Genomic DNA, 22,535 nt, shown 5'->3' with positions numbered 1-22,535 from the left:
GAATTAAATTTTCAGCACCGCCTCTAATCTTTGATGTCGAGGTGCTGGTCCATTGAGAATCTGATCACACAAAGGGAACATGTGACTCAGAGAGTACTCAAACTCTTCTTTTCTTTTTTTTTCACTGCTGTCTCTCATTTGCTAGTATTGAGTCAGCTAATGTTTGAAATCTTAATTACAATAACATCACCATTTTAATAGAATAACAGAGAAAAACAGCTACATTTTATAAGTGGATAAGATTTTTTTTTCTCAACTTTTGGCTCTGAATACTCGTATAAATCTGAACTCACATCAACTGTGCTATCTAGCTGTAAGCAGCTCTGTAATGTAACTTCACCTTAATAAATAGCAGTTTTGAGAGCACTTAAACTGCTTAACAAACATTTATGAGTGTTTTGAGTCCTGCCTGTTGTAACTAAAGTATAGCAAAACTGGATTTATCGCTGGAGTGTGAGTGCATGATTGTGAAGAGTCCCTCTGTTCACAGTTCACATTTTACCAGACAAAACCCTCTGTATCTCCCCCAAAAACCTCTTCCTGTTAATTAGGCTTCGCCTCATGCCTTCCTCTTTTATCTTTTATTTCAAGTTTAATTGTTTGCTTTTCTGCCATATATGAATTCTTTTGTCCTTTACTCTGTTTTTTTTTTAATTATGGACCTCATTAATCAGTGAGTTATACAAAGCTGACTGGCAGTGACACAAGCCAAAGTAGATGACAAAAATAAGCAAATAAAATAACATAAACAAATAACTCAATTTTTTTTCCCCCAGCCTTGCAGACTAAATTAATATCAGCACAACTTAAACATGGTAAATAAGCAACCAACTGAATAGGTAAGTGAATAAACAGACAGTTTTCAGCAAAGCACATTAAACACACTACAAAATCGCCCCTGTACACCAAAAAAAAAAAAAAAAAAAAAACAGCACATACACGTTGGAGATCAATAGCAATGGGCCCCCATGGAGGAGCAGCAAAAACAGCACACCGCAAAGAGAGATCGATTGTCCCCCAGGAGTTGCATCTGAAAGCTCTTTCCTGTTATGTAGGCCTTCCTCCAGAACTCCTCCTGCCTACAAATGCAAGCAAATTCAACCGGCGAGATGGAGAGTGAAAAAGAGCAGTCTTGACAGAGCAGTGTCTGATAGCTCACCCAGTCAATCTCTGCATCAAATTAACTAGCACATTGTCAGATACTTTTTCTGGCCTGAAGCATTATGGGTGAATGGGTCAGGATTGGCCACTGTAAGCCAGTATATACTCAATGGGAGGCCGAAACAAATTGCCTAGAGGGCAGGATGCAAAGAGAGGTGCGTAATCACCCATGTTTCCTTAAGGAATAAGCATGAAAGAAAATGATGAGGATAATACCGTGATTCCCTGAGTGCCAAGTGAGGTGTGATTGGTTTTGTGCTGGCTGGTTACATTATAGTAAGTGCTGATGTGTAGCTCATCTTTCTGTTTTTATCCACAAAGCTGTGGTTCTGTTGTCTGTATCCTAAGTACTGCATTCATGGATTCAAATCCACACAAATGCACAGAAGAACAAAGAAAACACACAAGAAAGACGTTTTGTTGATTAAAGTATCTCTAAAGCCTGATTCAATTTGCATTAAATAGGTTATGTATTGCTTGTTATTCATTACCAATTTAAGAAGAAAAGAAGTTACTTATCACTCTGTAAGAATATTTACTAAAATACATCCTAAAACACTTTTCCTTTGCACTACAAAAATAAACTTAGTGCCACAGTCCTCCAATCCTTAAAAAAAATTATTTTCACTGGAAACAACTTACAACCATATTTTGTCATCTTTTGCTAAATACAATCACATTACCATGACAACACTTCCACGCACGGACGAAAATGATCTCTTTTTCATTGTTTTTCATTCACCTTTGGTGCAAGAGAGGGAAGAATTCACAAATGCAACTGTAATCAAAATAACATTGAAAAGGACATTCTTAACACGACCTCCCACAGGAAATATTTATCAGTTGCTGAAACTCCTTACTGAATTGGGTTAGCTCCTGACGTAACCAGCACAACAAACAAGGCTCACCCTTAGTGTGAAGGGTAAAATAAAAGGCTGGTCTACAAGCATTTCTCCTATGAAATATTAAGACTGAATAGATTATTTTTTGATCACCTTCTACCAGTCAGACTCAGTCAGCAATACAGACTCTCTATTTGTTTTCTATATATGTTGTTTGTCTATGCCCTCTAGAATGACACATAGTGATTTCTGATCCAACACCACTATTGGCAGGTTTGCATCATTTGTCAGTGCCTTCCAAAACCATTGCAAAGCACTTTTTGAAAAATAAATCAGATTTATATCATGACAAGTTGATAACTCCATGGCTAAGGTTTGCTTAGGTTTAGGCACAAGAAGGAGATGGTTAGGTTTAGGAAAAATGTATTGGGACAAGAAGTTCTTTGTTAAAGGGCTATTTTTAAGTTTTTCTCACTGTCAAGTTGTTTCTTGCCGGGACCGGGCAGATTGGAGGCTACAGTGAGTTGCTATGGGAAAGTGATGAGATGGGCCCGGCTAGCTGGTTAGCATGCTAACTTCAGTAGAGGAAAAAAACTTGATAGGGACAAGAGTTAACATTGGTGTTTCTTTCCAAAGCTGAAGACAGCTCTTGGTGAGTAAAGGAATGAAGTTTGATGCTGAACTCGCAGTGTGTGAGTATGAAGTTTGGGTTTAAATACCTAGGTTTAAGGGAGCTTTGTTGTCATGGCAACAGTAATAAATTTGGTTATGATTAGGGAACAATTGTGGTCACACTAAAAAAACAATGTTGATTGTCGCTTGCAAATAGGAAACGAACAGTGGCCTTGTTGGTGCCGTACCACCCGACCGTCACTGCATTGTCTCAGCTAATGCAGGAATCAGGAGCTTGCTAGCATGTGAGACAGCCATAGCAGCATGTTCTAGCCAATAAAACTAGTTTGATGCCTCAGAGGAGTAGTAGATCAAAAATATGTTCACATATTGATTGACAGCTGTGAGCTCCCACCCATGACCTTGGACTTTTCTGACTGGTTAGATGGACGAGGCTCGCTCAGAAACTTTAGAAGGGAATATCTCTGCATTGCAAGGCTGTTCAATAATTCTGGGTCACAGAGGCCGTTGACAGCGCCTCTCCACATTAAGATATGTCATTTCAACAACAAAATATTTAAAAAGATCTACTTAGAATTACTAACTCACAGTGTTATGTCTCCGCCAACCAGTCCAGTTATGGCTAAAAACATGTTTTGTGAGTTAACAGTCACCTTGACCTTTGACCACCGAAATGTAATCAGTGAATGCTTAGGTTGTTCATCACTGCCTTACTGACAAATATTATTCAAAAGGTTTTCTGTCATCTTTCACCTCTTGTTTATGGACACGGTTAAAAAGAAAATGTTGACAGGAGATGTAATATGAACTTCAGTCTCCTGTGTCAGCATCAGAAATATTTTATGCTCTGGCATCCACCACAACCTTCTCCAATCAGAAGTTTTGCTGCATTATAACAGCATCCCACTAGTTTCACGTTGATTCTTTGTGTGGCTATATGACTCGCATGACAAGACGTTGCTTGTCAGTAAATGTAACCTTAGGTGATTTTAAATTTGAGGCAAAGCCTGATTCTCTGTATGCATATGAGAGAGTAAGGGAGAGAAACTTAACATAAAGACATAACAAAAAGTTTAAAACCATGTTAGAACGTGTAAAACTAAACCTATGTTTGACCTTGGTGTGCTACTTTCATCTTTTGTGAGTTTAAGGATCTTTTGAAGGAAAGAAAAGCAGACTCCAGCTCTTACAATTTGATCTTGAATACTGGCAGTTCTTAAAACTTCAAGTGTCATCAGCGACATGCACGATCTGTCATTTGTCTTACAAGAAGGCTAATCTATGCACTGGCACTTGAATATAGAGAAAGTAACAGCTGCTTCCATTCTTTGAAAGATTATGACTAATAGCTGTCAAAGCCAGACAGGACTAGGCAGTTTTAGACGAAGTCAATATCAATGTCACATCTGAAACTGTCTGATAATTGAAAGACGAAATGTACAGAGCAAAATCACCTCTATTATTGTTACTCTATTATAGCACAAAAATCACATATTGCGGTGAGAAAAAAGGATTCCACAAAAGGAAAAAAGGGGAAAAGCTAAAAATATAGTTTTCTAAAAAATGCTCTGAGTTTATAAAAGATACAAAATATTGAGGCATTCATTTTGGTCGTACAAGTGGATTTGTGAGACTGCTACGGCTTTGTGCAGAAGATTTAGCATTCTCAGGTGGAAATGGGAGATTATAGCGAGTAAAAATTCAGCTTTTTGCATTTCTTAGTAGTGTTGAGCTTCTCTGTTACACCATGAAAGTAGGACTGTAACCAGTCAGAGGGATTTCTTTTTTTTTTTTTCTCTTGACTGGAAGAGAAAGGTGTGACGGTGGCAGGACTCCACGTTTCTCTCTGGTTAACTAACACAGGCTAAGCGTTCTGATACAGATCCAGATACAGGTCAGTGCAGGTGGCATGCTGGCTCATTTGAACCCCGCCCCTCCCTTTTTCCTCCCTTTGGTGTGTTGTATAAGGCTTCCTCTCACTTCTACTCCACCATATATGAGTGTGTGTGTGTGTGTGTGTGTGTGTGGCAGGCACACGGTGGGGGTGGCGGGTGCGGGGCGATGTATGTTTTCTGTTTGTGTGTGCATTCATGTTTCCATGTCTGTGAGCATGTAAGTGTGTACACCATTCCATTGTGATGATGCCTCCTCTCCCAAAGGGGTAGTAGGATTGTCCAGATAAATCATCCTCAGCTGGGCAGCCACATCACACATGAGAAAAAGAGAGGGGAAGACGAGGGGAAAAAATACAAAGTGGTAGGAATGTACATGAACTGAATCAAAGAAAAGCAGCAGGACAAAGATGAGATGAAAGGGAATGATAAACGCATGTACATTACAAAAGGACGCAAAGTGCGAAGCATTCCAGTTTTAAATGAAGTCGAAGATGTGATGTATGGCCATGCACTTCCTGTGTGCTGCTGAACATTTAGAGAGGGATATCTGCAGTAGGAGGAGCACCAGAGCAGAGGGCGCAAGAAATGAGGAGAAGGGGCAGACAGCTGCCAGCCATATTGTTGGGGCCTGGGGTAAAAAAGAGACAGCCCCCAGGATGCTTTAAACGCGTAATCAAGCCAACAGGAGCCAGATGACCCCCCCCCCCACTACAAGTCCTTGTTCTTTCTCACAGTAAAACCTGCTAATGCATACACAGTGGGGTTGTGTACGCATTGAATCACAGAGGCTTGAGACATGGGTGAGGCAAGCCTCTGCGTGTTCACCTCTATGATAATGTGCCTGATCTGGGCGGTGCTACCTGGAAAATATGCACCACTGCAGCTGGAATAAGGACCAGCCTGGCCAGATGTTAGCTAAATCTTTAACACTGAACTCTTTATCCTGAGCAGAGTTGCTGATTAGAGTCCGCCACTGCCTCCTGTCCTCATGTAATAACGCACTGACCCCTTCGCCCGGTCGCTCCAGTCTGGCCCGGTCTGACCAACAACAGATGGCTGGGAATGGAGAATAGGAGTTCATCTCGGTGCATTTACTATCAAAACATCAAGAAGTAGTTTGATTATGCAGTGAGTTCACAGTTTTGCGATTCCCCTGCGCTGCAAAACGAATGGAGCAAAACCAGAGCCGGTAATACATACAAGAAGAAGTTAAACAAGGAAGTAGTCTCGTCTGAAATGAAAGTTAATTGATTTTGAGGCTCACCGGACAGTTGATTGGTACACAAGGTCTTCACGTCTGCGGTAATCCTCCATGTGAGAGTAATTGGTATTAAACATAGCATCATAGGTGAAGATTTTCTGCTTGATGGTACCTCCATCTGTGACCTGTGAAGCAAAAAGAGAAGAGCCTTAATAAGATGATTCTTCTAATGATGGATGGGACAGGGCCTATCTTTCTGCCCCTAGAGCTTCTCCCTATGCATAAACTGTTGTCTCACAGCCCTGAGTGGAGATAGTACTCCTGCCTGCAATTACCTCATTGATTCATTTGCAGCCATGATAAGCTCATTCCTTATAATGCCTAAAAGCAAGGGATTGAAAACCTGCTGACATGATAACATCAGCGAGACAGTCTCTCAGACAGCTGCCGGTATGCGTTCGTGCACATGGTTAAGTCTTAATGAAGACTGACACAGGAAGGTGTTCTGTATGTGTCAAGCAGTCTGCTTTCTGCAGAGGTAATGGCTTGTGACGAGATACTGCAGAGGTAGGGGGATAGGATATTCAAAACACTGGTCTCATCTATTTTTTTTATTTTTTTTATTCTGGGCATGGTAGATGATGGAGTGGTTCTTTCCTTCCTAATATTCACAGGAGTGTTAAAGTCACTTAGCATTTGAGTGACTGTGATTTCTCGTCTCCTCAGAAGCCACAGACAGCCATAAAGGAAAAAAGGGTGACAGGATTTTAATGGAGCCACTAATGCTGCTTTGAAGAAGGAAATTGCTGGTGGGCCAGGGATCCTTCTTCCGTTTGCCAGTAAAGATTCTATCTTTCTGATCCAATCCAATCCCCTCAGTAAGGTAAACAACGTCAAAGCATTTCATGATTAGTCTGCATAAAAGACGTATAATGTATACACTGCCTCATGAAGAGACAAAGCTCAATTGTGTTTATGCGAGTATATGATATTGTTGCCTGTGAATGTGGGGTAACTCATATAACCTCTTGCTTCAAGAGAAAACACACTGCTCCAGGCTTAGTTTGCTAAGTGGTACAGCACAGGGAGTTGGCAATGCTCAAACAACCAAAAGCAGGAATGTGAATGTGTCACCTTCAAGTGATAAGACAGAGAGGTTTTACAGATCTAAAATATTTAAGGTCAAGATGCTTGCTTGCATGATTTGTCTTTTTTTTCCCAGCATTCCTCGACTTGAGCATATGATTTTATGATTTTTTTTTTTTTTTTTTTTTAAACATTTGGCTAAGAAAAGTTTTGGCACCCTTGTCAAGGGCTTGGGAGTATTGTGACCATCTGCTCACTTTTAATATCAGTTCAGGGGTGTAGACATGGAGCAACGATGTGGCTTCGTTTTGAGCTACGGAACAGGGAGAGGCAACAGAAAAAGGTCAGCCTCTAAAAGCAAAGCTGTGTTTGAAAATTGTGCTTTCCAACCACCCAGACTTGTGCCGCTATTGCAGTTATAGTAATGGACCTTTTAAAAACCTCACCATAGGGAGTCAAGAGGCATTTCTGCCCGACATGGCTGTACAACGCCGTGTGTGAAAACACTTCTTAAAAAGAATACCACCCTTAACTTTCTTTGATGTATGATACCACATTGGAAGCTGAGATGCAGCACATTTTTACTGGATTCATAATGAGACCTCACTGAGACATAAAGTGATATATGTTACAGATTAGTAAAGTATGAGGCAAGAATTTATGAAGACAAATGATGCAACGAAACTGTCAATGACATCGGAATGGTTCATTTCCAGTTACTTGTCTCTATCTTTGTCAATTTTACACATGAATAGTGCTCGGGCAAACACTTGTGAGACAATATATTTCTTCATTTCTGTTTGCAAACTTCAAAAACTTATCTGCTTATGTCCCTGTCAGTCTCAGAATAATTAGCTACCATTAATTGTAAACAACTAGAGTCAGACAACAAGAAAATATATATAATTTTTTATGAATGCTTATCATTTCCCTGCTTGCTTGTTTTGAGCAAACCGCAATATTTCACTACAACAGCCACTTCAACTTATCTTGGTTTTAGGTTTATGCATCATGAAGATGTATGCAGCTGTTAAAATTTTAACTTTCAGATTTTTGCATTAGCATATCAGCGTTTTCGGGAGCTGTATTAATCATTAAACACAACACAAAGAGCCACATCCCACTAGGATACTCAGGAAAACACAGAAAAATCATTGCAAAAGCTGGGACATGGGAAGTTGCACGTACTGTACATGTGCGTGTACATGTGTTGACAAGTACACATTAGACAAAATCAACAGCAGCCCTTCAAGTGACCTAAAGCAGCCAGTGAAGTGTTCAACCCTCAGGCAAAAGTGGCTGTGAACAACTGACTGTGTGACTTTACATATGGCGCTGAAACATTTAATCAATTCTGGGTTGGCAAATTGATATTTTAGCTTGTTAGCAGCTGACAGTGATTCATCTTATTAGCATATCTCAACAATATGCTCATACATTTAAAAGAAAGAAAGAAAGAAAGAAAGAAAGAAAGAAAGAAAGAAAGAAAGAAAGAAAGACAGAAAGAAAGAACCGGTTCTTCTGTTAGAGCTACAGTCCATCACTGAGTTGGCACTAACATGATGCATGATGGCCATGTTGGTTAGATGACACAAATCTTCCACTGGACCGACCTGCTGTATGTTTGTGAGCTTCACATAACTAAATCCAATGACCTTTCCATTATGACAGCTTTTATACCATTAAAGCAGACACCCTGGATGCTCAGCTTCTTTAAAAAGCAAAATCAACCAAAACTAACCGAACTGCATAGCACTATGACATTTTCCAGGATATATCCTTTAATCAATAGTAAGTGAAACCTTCTCCAATGCATCCCATCAAGAGCAACAAAAAACACCATTACCACAATCCAGGGGAGAAAGACATCAGTGTCTAATTGCCATGTGGTCTCCTGGAAATGCAGTGGAAAAACACCACAGCAATGAAGACAAATTGAACAAAGATGGAAGTGCATGTGGATTATCTCTTCAAAAGGGATTTTATATTTATACTTTTATATATAGTATATATTTTTTTATCAGTATTTCAAAGTCATTATTTTCCATCTAACCAAGTGATAATGAAAGAAAATTCACATTGCTATTATGGCATGAGGGAGAAACAAGAGACATGAGTGTGCTTATTTACACATATGAGCAAGTACAGGCTTATAAATCCCTGCAGGAAAGCTCACCTCCTTTCTATCCAAACACATGGCAGTTGACTTTAGAGTTACAAGGCTTCATAAGCCGATGTGAGAATTCTCTGTTGGCCCTGAAGTACTGAGGTGAGTTGGAGACATTTTCTAGCCATCTCCTCTTTCACAGTTCATCTAATCCAACAAGCATTACAATTGCTTCCATCCTCCCTCTGAAAAACCTGGTGGATAATGCAGGTGTCAGATTTCTGGTTGTCTGGAAGCCACGAGGACCAGAGAGAAGATTTCTGGCTAAGACGGGTCATCTCTGTGGCACCCTCTCTTTATCTATCCCTCCTTAATGATTTCACCTCTTAATTAAGACTGACCTGTAAACCCTTGTGTAATAAATCTGAGAGACTCTCCCTATCCCCACAAGGGGAACTGTTTGTGGTATAAATGACTGACTATGGAAGGAATAGAGCAGTGAGAAGGGAGAGAGTGCGAGGGGAAAAAGAGAACCAAACTGTGCCAAAATGGCTGTACAAGAGGGAGGGCAAGAGGGAGATGACTACTCTTTGATTGCAGAAAAGCACCATTGGGGAGGCAAAGCTTTGCTACAACGGCTTTGTTGAATCCAGGCCATGCAATGCATGTGAAGCACAAAGGAGGCAAACCTATCCAACCCTCGGCCATCTGGAGATATGAAAAGACAGGCATGGGTGGTAGAGAGTCAGATACCCCTCCCTTGTCTGCATTGTGGCAGATAGTGCATATTGGTTGAGGGAATAGCCAGCAGGCAAAAGAAGCGTCCACGACAGGTAGCTGACAATGGGCTGAGTTTGAGGGTGCTCAAAACAGGGTGCTGCGCCTCTCCGGAGATGTGATAATGCTAAGCTCTCTCCAGACAGAGGGTGCCCTGTATCGTTCTTGGCCAGTCAGATGTGCTGGTTCTCTAATGATGTTCAGGGTCAGATTAGGACTGGGTCTCAGGGGTTAACCAAAGCTCTCCTCCCGCTGCCTGTCTGGGGTGGGCCTATTTATAGGCTGCAGCTGCATCAGCAGCCACTGGAGGAAATTCAGCTAACACACTGCAGGCCAACTGTGAGAGATTCAACCTGAATCCTGCTTCATAATTTCAGGCAGATGTCAGAAAATCACTACAGCAATCCTTTTTGTCACATTTTCCAGGCTAGTTAAGACGAGAGATGAATTATCAAATGCATGTCTTTTCTGAATATATATTAATCTCCACATACAAAGATACGGAGGACCTCCTGGAGTTTAATGTTATGCAAAGATAGGGTTGAGCAATAACACTACGCTCTTCACATGGTGTCTTATAAGTAGATGATAAAGGTTTTCAAGAAATTCACGGTTTATTCACTTTTCTTTGTGATCCAGATCTATAAATCTGACACTTCCATGAGATGGACAGCAGCATGGCTCTCAAATAATGTCTTAATGAGATTAATTCCCATTCAGTCGCTCATTGAAAGACTTAGACAAGCAGCAACAAAAGAGATGATCAGAGCATTGTCATGAACCGGCTCGGCACTTTCCTTCATATCCATGCTAATTCGCCTAATATTATTATTTAACAAAGTGTCTTTTTGAAACAGGGCAGAATCATTGTCTTACTTGTAAAATTGCTGTAATTGATGTATACAAGAACAAAATTTATAGAAATCAAGACCTTACTGTATATTTCACTGAACAGAAAGTGCTTTAAATTCAAGACATTTACTTCTAATGTCTATTTCTGTACCCATAAAATAGTGTTATAACACAGATTTTACTATAATAATTCTCTTTATGATTTGCAATATCCTTTCTTCTGTTTTCTTCTACAGTTAATTGTAAGGTCTTGTCAGGATCATACTGAAAATCAAACGGTGCATCTCAAGTGGCTTATCCTGTAAACAGTAGCATGTGTTCAGTATCTTGATTAATATACATAGATGGTAATAAAACATAAAGCACACAAAACAAAAAAATATTTGGAATATTAATAGGAAGATGACAGACCGGTATTACAGCACAGAGCCCCTGTTAAATTCAAAGGCACAACAAGCTATCTCTGTGCCGTTGAGCTACTGTGACAAACAGGTAGACAACAGCACTGCACACTGAGAGGTGTGCTGAGTGTGAGGTAAGGGAGTGCTAAGGTACAATAATAACACACCAGGCCCCAGTGAGGTAAGAGATGGAATTCCCTGTCATTGCTTTTATGGAGCACAAAGCATGATATACTAGTGACAATACAGACCAAAGTGTTGCAAAAGTGTTGTACCTAAAACAATGCAATAAACCAAACAAAATACGATGCGGCGGGATAAAAGCGCGTCGTGTATTAACTTTATTAGTCTGCAGCACTTAGAGCTGCCAAGTGTAACTAGGGGGAATGCTGAGGTGTTGATATGGTACCTGGGCCTGCTGACTGAGGAGGTCCATAAGTGATGGCTCTGTCCGTCCATGTGCTGTGTAATGTTGATCTTTATTCAGGGACCAGATCCTGTGTGCAGCATTGGTGGCCCTGTCTCTTAACCTGTGCATTTACAAGCTCTGCGTGCTGTGCTCCCATACCGACTGCTGAGTGAAAGAGGACTTGGTTAGAGGGACTTCATGCTTCAAATGACAGAAGCATCTCCTCCCCTCTGTCTGTCACTGCTATCAGTGAGGAACCTCAGCTAATAAAGGCTTGTAGCTAATTGATGATGCAAACATCTACAGTCATTTTGGTGCTCTGATTGGCTCATCATTAGCGATGCCTAGCGATACCTTTACAGTAAAATTGGTTCAAAGCTTGTGACAGGAATTCAACAAATATTTTTGGTGTGATTTTGGGACTTTTATTAGTGTGATACCACATGGCAATGCTGTGATCATCTCTTTAGTTAGTTTCTGTAAAATCTAATGAAAATCTGTGACTGCTATTGGTCCCTGACATATAGCTACTTTATACTCAGTATTTGTCTGTAAAGTATTAAAATGGATATATTAACATAACAACTTTAGATTCAGTGGCAATGCTTACAAATCAGGAGCTTTTGTGCGTTACAAGTTTTCAATCAGTACCATTGTCTATATGCACATACAGGCTAAAGAAGGGCAGCATCATTACAGTAGAATCTTTTTTTCTCTGGCCTGTTATTGGTGTCACATGCTCCCACTCTGCTGTCAGGCATTTTCATTCCAATATTACAGAGTACAAACAGGTTGTGATTGGCTGCTGCTGGAGCTGCCAGATTACATACGAGGATTAGAGCTGGGCTTCATGAAAACGGTGCCACCGACAGGAACAGACCAGCTGCATTCAGCTGCACCCTGGAGGTAGCAGGGTGAGGGTCAGGCGCAGCCAGGGTATAAATTCAGGCAGTTAAGCGTTATGCAAGCGTGTTATCTAAAGCTATCTGAGACAAGGCCATCCAGAGATGGTTATTATGGCTGTCATTCTGAGGGAGACAGGCTGTCTGTGGGCTGACAGTGAGGAGGTGATGAGATCAAAGCAGGTCAGACTTGTTGGAGACTGCTGAACTATAGTATATAGCTATAAAGTTATTATATATATATAGTAGGGCAGCATTGCCCTACCATACCATACTTTTGTGTGGTAAGAATGAAAATATTAAATTAAGAAAAGCATGTAAAGGGCTCTTTCTTTCTGAATGACACATAAAATTTAGATGCATGAGTGGTTTGGAAAATCAGGGCAAAGGATCAGTCATCTACGTCAACAATTACCACTGAGCCGCCCTTAAGCAAAGCACTTCTGACTAAATAGCTCAGTGAAGCTGATTACCTAACAATAGAAAACTGAGGTTGATCGGGGCAGGTCTCTGTGAATGTTCACCATTTTAGCAGTACAATGCTTGGGCGCTGCCGGGAAATTTTGGGCACCATGAAAAGATATCACATTCACTCCACCAGCACAGGCCACACCAACCCTGAAAATATAACACTGTGCAGACATGAGTGCATACAGTGGAATTCACTATATGATACTGATAGACTGATACCTTCTATAATAATAATTCAATCATTTTATTTTTTCCACAATTATGAAAAAAGAAATCCCCACAGACCCCCCATCTATTATGCCAACTGACATGCCATTCAGCGCAATGCCGCTCATCTCCTTCTTCACTTGGGAGTGGGGCTGGTTCATATGGGGATGGAGAGACAGAGCTGCTGTGCCTGCATCTGTTGGGCCTGGCACCAGTCAGTGGTAGGGACAACTGATTTAATATGAATAGCTGGCTTAAAGTTTGCCTGCATTGATTAAATGTCAGCTAAGAGAAAAGAGAAATGTAAACACTCAGAGTTTTATGTGAAGATTATAAGTAGGCTATTTTAGTATGGACTAAGCTAACAGGTTAATATCCACCACTCAAAGACTACACTCACTTTTCTTCGTGAAAAATTGAGTGACACACTCTCGTCTTTCTTTCCTTTCTTTTTTTCTTTGGCAGCCAAATTTTTCGGTTTTCGGGGACAGGACCGAGGTCAGGGGTATGGGCTGGAGGAGTAATAAAGAGGCTCTCTGGATGTTTACTTTTTGCCAAAATCATGAAAAGAAAGAAGAGTTTTATTAGTACATTGTAAATTAAATATTCTATTAATGGTGATAGGATGATAATTTTTACCTGATGTTCTAATAAGGCCCCTGTCAGTCACAGGCACCCCATATGGTTGCTAATGTGCTAATGATGGCGCAGCTGACAAACACTGTTCATGCACAGGAAATGCCCCCTTCAAAGGACTCTATGATAACGACCATAGCTGTGTGCAGAGTAAAAGTTATTTACTATTTCTCTTTATTTATTATCTTTATTACAGCAGGAAATTCTCAAACACAAACGAAAGCATGAGTGTACTGAGTAGAAAAATATGAATCAGAGGAATGACTGCAGAAAAGCAGGTATTAAAACTGAAACTGAATAAAGCATCCCATCATTGAAAGCTTTAAAAGGCAGAAATACAATAGAGGATTGCGTAACATCAGTAATTAGAGGCATATTATGTAATACAGTGACTTCAACTACATATCAAAGAGTTCCATCAAGGACAGGCAGGTAATGAGATTCAGCACAGAGGGAAGAACATCATTGTGGGCACTTGTTCTTAATCTGTTTGATCAATGTGCATTAAGTGAGTCCACGTTCACACCTGCCTTTGACAGTGTCTTTATTCAGACAGCTAGCCGGCTGTCAGAACCTGAGCAAGTACTGTAGGACACAGAGGGAGAAATGGAGAGAAATCTGAAGTTGCATAGATGACAAAAAATACAATTGACTATAAAACATGATTTGCATTAGCTCCAGCCACTGAAAGAATCTAAATCTGATGATGAATTATGAAAAACACAAAACATACTCAATATATTCATTAAACTGTTTTGGAACTGACTCAATATGACTGACTGACTGACTGACTGACTGACTGATTGAAGTTATGCCATTGGTCGGCCACTGTGTGTTATAGTTTTCCCATTGCTAGTTCTTTCCAAATCATCTGGCAACATTTTTCTATTGCATTATCGGGGGGGGGGGGGGGGGGGGGGTTAACAGGCGGTGTGGACAAATTAGCGCCTATGTCGCTAGATTTAAAGTCCTCAGGCAAATTTCTTTTTTTTTTTTTTTTTAAAGCACCTAGCGATAAATCTAGTAACTTTCTGTAAAAACCTTAGCTACTTCCCATAGAAGACAGTCACCAGTATTGCTCCAAGAGCGTGAGGTAGGGCACTGCCTTCTGCAGGAACACCTTTTCTATGCTGACCGCACAGCAGCTGACAGACGTGACAGAGCCACTACCTTTCTCTCTCTGTGATCATTTTACAGGTAAATATAGCCAAAATCAAAGCACAGCCATTGTCCTTAACTTATGTGTATGGTGAGTTTGTCCGAAAAATCGGGATTTTTAGCAGCAGCAGAGCAGCAGCTTGGAAATGGCCCGGGAGTGGCTGTTGGTTAATATGTCGTCTTCATGGGGCATGTTTGAGTCCCCGTTTCATTCCTGTTCTGTAGCGACTGTTTAGCAACATTTCGAGCAGCTTTAGCCACTTTCCATTGAAAGCTGTTGTTTAAAGCGGTTCTAAAACTGCTTCCAACTATGTCTTCACTTTTGTACATTGAGCATACACAGTCCTGCCTTGTACTTGGTTTCAATCTAGTGTTGTTAAAGGAATTGAGACATCACTTTCTTCAGCTGTTAAAACACACTCTATGTTTTGGTCATAATCATGAGTGTAAGACGTGTAGTATGTTTTCCTGGATTTTGCATGCATTGCTTTGCCTCTGTGTCGGCCCATTTGTGTTCCAAACCAGATGATAATCAGTGTCACCTTATTTACTTTTTGACAAATAAATGCACTGGGATTTGTCTTGGATTTAGTCGCTGCCGAGACATGACCACATTTCAACAGGCACAATACATTCCTAAAGTATACCAATGAGGTCTTCAAAATTCAGTCCAAGTCTGTGGCATCTAATTTCATTACATGTGCCTCTATGACTATAAAAAGTATTCTGCTCCACATATATTCTGTTCCATTCGTTACACTTCCCAGCGTTCCCTCCACTCTCAGAGCTGCTGTTTCCACTGGCTGAATCACTGTTTTGCCTATCTGACCTCCCGGCTACCGAGGCCTTACTTCACCCAGAGCCACTTTGTCCCTGTTACTGTATGCACACGTTGCTTCATATGTAAATCACAAAACAATTACAAATAAGGATGACTGCACTCAACATCGACAATGTAGGCCTATTGTGTCACAGTCTATACAACTTATGAGCGTGAAAGGCAAGCTGCGTGGCAGTGTGTAATTAAGTGGCCGCATATGTGAGTTATGGATGTTAACTTTGGGGGTTTAGAGAAGTGGAATGAGCAACACTGTCCTCTGTCTTAACATCTTACACTGATATGAACACATAATTGCTGAGTGGAAGTAGTCAGTGGTCATCAGTAACTCTAGCAGTAGTGTGTGGCTAATACATGGGGATTGTGTGTGCGCTTGTGTGTGTGTGTGTGTGTGTGTGTAACTCCCCCAGGCAATATGTGCACATCTCAATGTGTTATCGGACAACAAGCCGGTTATAAGAATGCTGCTGTGCTACTGTGAGTGATCTGTTAAAACATGCCAGCACAAGTGTGACTGGTTGCCATCTTGTTAAAGGAAAGCCTAGGGAAATAGATTGAAATATTCAATTATATATATCCTTTATTATATAAATAATGATGAAGTTTTGTCCACCAAACCTATGTCCAACAACATTTGTTCCCATTTCATTCTATATATCACAGATGGGTTTTGGCTCAGAGGGGCACACAAGTTTGAAAACAGATGGTCTTAAAAGACATTAGGGCCACAGTGGACATAACAAGTCTGCATATGTTTGCAGCTTCACAGTTCTTTTCCTCCCTGTCTTTTTTTTTTTTTTTTTAATTCCTTATCCTCCAGTTTATTGGAGCCACCATCTGCATCTGCTGCTTGATGGATATATGGGGAGTGTTATTCAATGCATAAATCATAAAGCAGGTCGTGAGCAAACAACAGAATGCTGAATTTGGCAGAATGCTAAAATAGACAAAAGGTTTTTGTTTTCTTCATAAATTTTATGAGCGAGTTTATTATGATAAAGCATTTTCTGTCTTCATGCTGTGAGAAAATTTATCACTGGAGCTGCCCTCTGACAGAAATTGGTTGAAAGCAGAAATTCACATTGGGATTACTGTGCAGGACAAATTTAAAAGGTTCAAGCAACATCTCACCAAGTGATTGATTTCATCTACAAACACAGTGGGTTCCACACAGTTAATGTCAACATTGCTCCCTGTGCATAAAAGCATTTTTAGAAATTTTGTTGAATGTTATTTTATATATGTGATAAAACGGGTTATGAGGGATTAATGTATATTTTTGAACTGATCCTTTAAAAGCTCCGTGCAAATCCACAGACTATGTATTTAAGTTGGTTCGAAACATTTATCTGTCTGTACAGTACAGCATAGGGCTCATTTCATGCTTAAATACAAATTTCTAATCCTTAATGTGGCATGGGCCCTTTTTCCAATTTTAATAAGACATGCTTGAGTTAAACTAAGGAAGCAGACAGTGGCTCATATTATTTATTCCTAATGCTTGTTTCCAGGGTGATTTTGTCTCCTCATTCAACTACGCTAAGTAATGAGGAACAAAAAATTCTAATTCAATTTCAGATGCTTTTATTTTTCTCATTTACTCCACACAACTAATCTCATGTTCCACGGCTTTATCGTTTTTTGTCTTGACGTGTCTACAGTGCAGACAGGATTTGATGGTAGCATGATACCTTTATTGTTCCCAGACACTAAATTCATATCCTAACTTAAACATAATACTTCAGGGCCATGATGACACAACATTAATTAAGCACCAGAACACTGCTAATATCGACGCATTATGAGTACAAAACCTCTTTGCAAACATCTGTTGTACCGCCTCCAGTGACTCAGGTTGATTTATGATATTTCAAACAACAAATCTTTAATTAAAGTAAAACCGTTCTCTCTGTGATACTTTCACAACCTTTAATCTTTCCAGCTTATGTCCACTCTAGTAGAGGGGAAAAGCGCCAAAACACTTTTCCCCCCCAAGTGTCTTTACTTGGAGATAAGAGCCTTCCACTTCACAAATGGTGACCTGATGCTTCTTAAATCAGGTGCTAATTAGCAACACTGGCTGTGAGTTGAAGGCAGTCTGAGCACAGAAAAAAATCCCTCAGATAATTATTTTTTTAGCCAAATCCAAATAAGGAAAATTTAAATTTTTTCCTTCTTTTCATCTCTTACATTTAATCAAAATGCACTTGCTCACCTCACATTAGTGGGAGAACAGTTATGTTGAGATGAAATCCCATGTGTTTTATGTGTTACAGCTGCACCTAAGTGCTAAGTGCCATTAGGGTATGGTAAACATATCCTGCTATGCAAGACAACAACACGCTGATTGGAAGAAAATAAATCCAATCGCAACATTACCTCAACTTAAATAAAAGGTCAAACGGGAGAGTAGTGCAGGAAATGAAATGTAATGTGTCTGTTAGCAGGAAGATCATGCACTCGCAGCAGAAGCCAATTAAGTGCTATAAATGAATCTGTGCTATATGTCAACATGTAGCCCACCCCCCCCCACCCCCCAGTACACACACACACACACACACACACACACACACACACACTCATACACACAAACACACATGAGCCTGAGATAAATCTCTCTCAAGCCATTAAATTAGACGTAGTGCTCATATCAAAATATTATTAGCAGTAATAACTATAATATAAAATTATTCCCCTGTGGGAATGTTGACACCAGCTCTGTTGACATAAAAGGGTCTCCAATGTGATAACAGTTTGCTTTCCGAAGCATCACATTGGTTCCACATTTCCCTGGTGTGGTGTCAAACACCAAAGAGGTAGTGGTCTGATTGTAAGTTGCTCTATGATAGATATCTAACCCTCTGAGAAAAAAAACTCATCTGGCTTCTTGCTAGTATGTGCAGTTTGCTAGTATGATAGTCAAAGGTTCAGTGCCTTCCGCAAGAGCACTTTGTGACTCGTGATGTCTTAAAACTGTCAAACAATTATCTTCTTGTGATTCATTATCGCCTGTTTTACTTGAAAACATGTCAGAGTCTTGAAAAGGTAAAATTACTGTATGTATGAAAATATTACAATACATGAGAGGGCAAAAGCTGTTGATGGTTGTGGAAATCTTGCAAACATGTCATGGTTAGGGCAGGGCGATACGACTTCAAATCAATATCACGATTATTTCAAACTTTTACCTTGATTATGTTTAATAAACAACTGCTTTGCCGCTTTGAGCCGTGCACTTTTCATATTAAACAAATTGGTGGCGTTACCATCGATCGCTATCCGTGTTGTATTCACCGCTGTCTGGTAGTTGTGACTGATACGACCCAATCAGGTGGCGATGCAGCTGTCTCCGTCATTGTTTCCAAAAGTCTCTGTTTCTGCCCGTCCAGACTACAGCGCAACCCCAGAGTTTTCAAAGTGACACAGGTCCAGCAGCATTTAGAATAGTAGTAGTGGAGTAGTGGACGCCCGGTGTAAACATAGCAAAAGTGATTCATTTTAAGACTAAAATTAATTAGTGTGGACATAGCCTGAAGCTCAGTTTTTGTGCTTAAGTCATCCATATCACCATCTGTGCTTTGAATGATTGCGGACTAACTGGGTGGAGGCACATGACCGAACGTCAGCCAGTGTTTTTTTTTTTTTAAGGAGATAGTTCATGAAGGCACATATTGGGGACAGTATCAACTAATCGTTAAGCCCTAATCATGGTATATGAAATGTTCATCATATAGTCTTGCCCTCTATTCCACCATACTACACCAAAAAGTGCAATTTTAACATGCAGCTGAAGATCAGCCTCATTTTTCAAATTGCTTGCTGCAGTTGCTCCCAAAAAGAAAAAAAGGCCAGTTAGTTCATGTCTAGCCTGTGTTTCATGGCAACATTAATGAAACACTCAACAAAGCCTGACAGGACTGAAATGGGTCCGCGTCATTGCTGGCTTCCAATTGGATCAGGTGGCCAAACACACCTCCTGTCTTGATCAGCTGGCTCGTGATGCGGAATACTCAGTGGACGATAAGAGCTTGGGAAATTATGCCCCTGGGTGGCAGAAGTGTATGTCACTGCCTTGCATCATTCTCTGTGCTGAGATGGACGTGGAATCCAGAACCAGCGTGCCCCTCAGTGTGACGCGTCTGGATGGAACGACTAATCAGACAAGACTTGGGAGACTAGCTGCCCATTTGATCTCTGTCCTTTTCCTCCCAGGCACATTCTCCTCACAATGAGCCATCAGCTGGCCTAATGACAAGCACCAAATACATCTCAGCTCAGCAGCGGTGTACAAAGCACTTTGTAAGGTAGAGTATCCCTCACAAGCTCACTCCCTTCATGCTTTTGTGCTCGTTGCCCACTCCTGTGTCCACTGAAATCTGCAGTCCGAGGAGGTGCATTCATTAGCGCAGTTCATTTGAAAGGGAACCGGTCTTTAGAGCCACCAAAGACAATGGTTTCCAATTAGAGTAAAAAAGCTTGGGAAAAACAATGTGAACATGTCAAGGCATAAATGTTTACTTGCTTGTAGCAATGAAAAAAGAAACCACAGCTTTGCCACACAAAGGGGAAAAGAGTGCTAGTGCCAATGAGACCTTGTTACCATCTGGGGACTAAAGCAATATAAAGCATGTTTAAAGGAGGTTTTGGTCATCTGGTGAGGGCTGAGGGATTTCAAGGCTGTGTGATGAAGCAGCACAAGCTAATGAAGCAGCACACAATAATAACACGACAAAGAGGGAGCCGGGTGCAGCAGCTTCTTTCTCTCTCTCTCCCCCCTCCACAAATCTGCTCTCATTAGTTTGTTTCCTTGTGTTGTGCACATCGCTTCAAGTCTGCTGCAAGCAAGAGCTGTCAAATGCATGTGTGAAAAAAAAAGGCCATAGTTTCCTTGCTGAGAGGCCTTGGGAAAATATTCTAGAGTATGGTGAAATTACAGACTGCTGCTGCAAAAAACCTATACAAGACACCAGGGGAAAACAAAAGTAATAAGTATTTTTCCTCTTATCACACGGGGGTTAGGAGCTGAGGTCCTACAAATGCAACTGACGTGTTTTCTTTTTGTGGAGGTCAGTGCTAACTGTGTGGATGGAGGTACTTGGAGTCATTTATGCAGAGCAAAGGATTTTACATGATGAAATGGTTTACAGAGCATCCCGGCAATTTGTTTACAATAATCTAATGCAAGCCACTTGAAATTAATGTGGCTAAAAGTACTCTTAGTTCCTTTCCATGGTGGAAAATAAAAAAATTAAAAAAAAATAAAAAGTTACCAAAGGTCATTGCTCATCTGATGCCTACGACCTTGTTGTGCAGTTTATGTGTGCATGTATTCAACTGAGATTTGGTGATTGTGAAGGCTATAGAATATGATTCACATCATTTTCATACTCAAAAACATTTAGTGAGCCCTCATGTCCTGTGAATGGGGGGCATTGTCATCCTGTTTCTCCACTCATTTTTTCAGCCAGTACAGTTGTTTAAAAAAACAGGCAGAAAGAGAAGGGAAGATTTTCAACGGCGTGCCTTTTTCTAGTATTAAAGATTTCTGACCTTTGTCGACAGAGAGAGACATTTTTAGGTGTGTTGCTAGGCTATCTATGAAAGCAAGGAAAATAATATACTCTGGCTTTCTGTATCTTTTGCCAGCCACAGAAGTATTTAGGTTTGATGAGAAAATCTGAAACAAAGACAGAGCCGCGGGATATCAGCGTGTGAAAGGGCCCACACAGTCACCTACTTTTCACTGAATGGGGAAGCTCATTTCACATAGCACGGTATTCTACATATGCGCGTTATCATCTGCAGGGGTGAATCTGGCATGTCGACACATTCATAATGTACACAAATGTTTCAAGGCAAGTGAGGAGACTTGCAGGGGGTTGAGTCTGCGTGTCAGCCACACTGATGGATCCAATCATATATTTTTATCTTTTAAAAACTGTCACGGTGGAGATGTTTGCAAAGGACTGCCAGCATCAGAGCACTCTATCAATGCATCACAGCTGCTTTACAATTCAGTTTCTCTCTCTGTCACTGTTCTCAACCCGGTTTATCAGGGAGTTCGTTTGAGCTGTACATTCAGTGCATGTTTCTGATACTGGGAGAAAATGGCTTGCCTCAGAGATATCCTAACAGCTTTCAAAAGATGCATAAAGAAACCCTGTGACAGATTTATCTAATGCCATAAATTCTAACTGGTTTTTATGTATCCCTGCCTTTTATGTGCCCATTTGAACGATGTAATTGAACCAGTAAACAACAAGACATTTTAAATACCTGATCCGCACTGGCAAGGCACTCCACTGCATGTGAATCAAGTTGCCACCAGGTTATTTTAAATCAAAATGATGCATTTATTTGGTTGAATTGAGTGAAGGTGTGATATACACTTTATGTGATCAAGGGGTTATGCACATATTTCTCCTCACAAACCATACTGTGGATGAAAGACCGCCAATTAACTGTGTAAAAGCCAAACTACACATAAAAAAATTATTTTATTATTTATAATTGTACACTTTTCCTACTCACTACACAAAAGACACCGCAGCACATTTGTTTGTAACTGTGGTAAAAGTATTCGGTCTGGTCTTTATATTTGCTGTGTATGTTGTCTTGTAGCACCGAAAGTAATTTGGAGCCAGGTTCACAGAGTCGACCATCTATGGAAGTCTATCTGTGAGTGATTTACCGCTCGAGTGTACATGTCAAGACAGCTACGTCAGGGTTGCGTCAAACAAGATTAGAACATGTAGCTTTTAATTGAGAATACTCCCGCAATGGCATCCTCACAGATGCCTCGCAAGCTTCTTTCATAAACCTAGCATACGCTTCATGGTGTCTCCAGTGATTATCTCAGTGAGGTAAAAAAAAAAAAAAAAAAAAAACATTGAAAGTAAAACAGGCAGCTGATCAGACATGCCATGCTTATCAGTGGATCTTGTTTTATATCAAAATGC

At 40.4% G+C, this 22,535-nt stretch overlaps 1 protein-coding gene across 3 annotated transcripts in view; it reads right to left on the bottom strand.

The window, feature by feature from the left end:
* igsf21a (immunoglobin superfamily, member 21a) overlaps window positions 1-22,535 on the bottom strand; it is a 164,467-nt gene that overhangs the window by 64,533 nt on the left and 77,399 nt on the right. For all 3 annotated transcript variants that reach the window (XM_056394621.1, XM_056394614.1, XM_056394631.1), the window contains one exon: window positions 5,796-5,917. In XM_056394621.1, the coding sequence (XP_056250596.1) occupies window positions 5,796-5,917 (122 nt within the window). The remainder of the gene's footprint in view (window positions 1-5,795; window positions 5,918-22,535) is intronic.

This window comes from Seriola aureovittata, chromosome 2 (genome assembly GCF_021018895.1).
Source record: "Seriola aureovittata isolate HTS-2021-v1 ecotype China chromosome 2, ASM2101889v1, whole genome shotgun sequence".
Classification (NCBI taxonomy): Eukaryota; Metazoa; Chordata; class Actinopteri; order Carangiformes; family Carangidae; genus Seriola; species Seriola aureovittata.
Note: the sequence above shows the minus strand (reverse complement) of the source record. Positions and strands in the feature narration are given on the sequence as shown.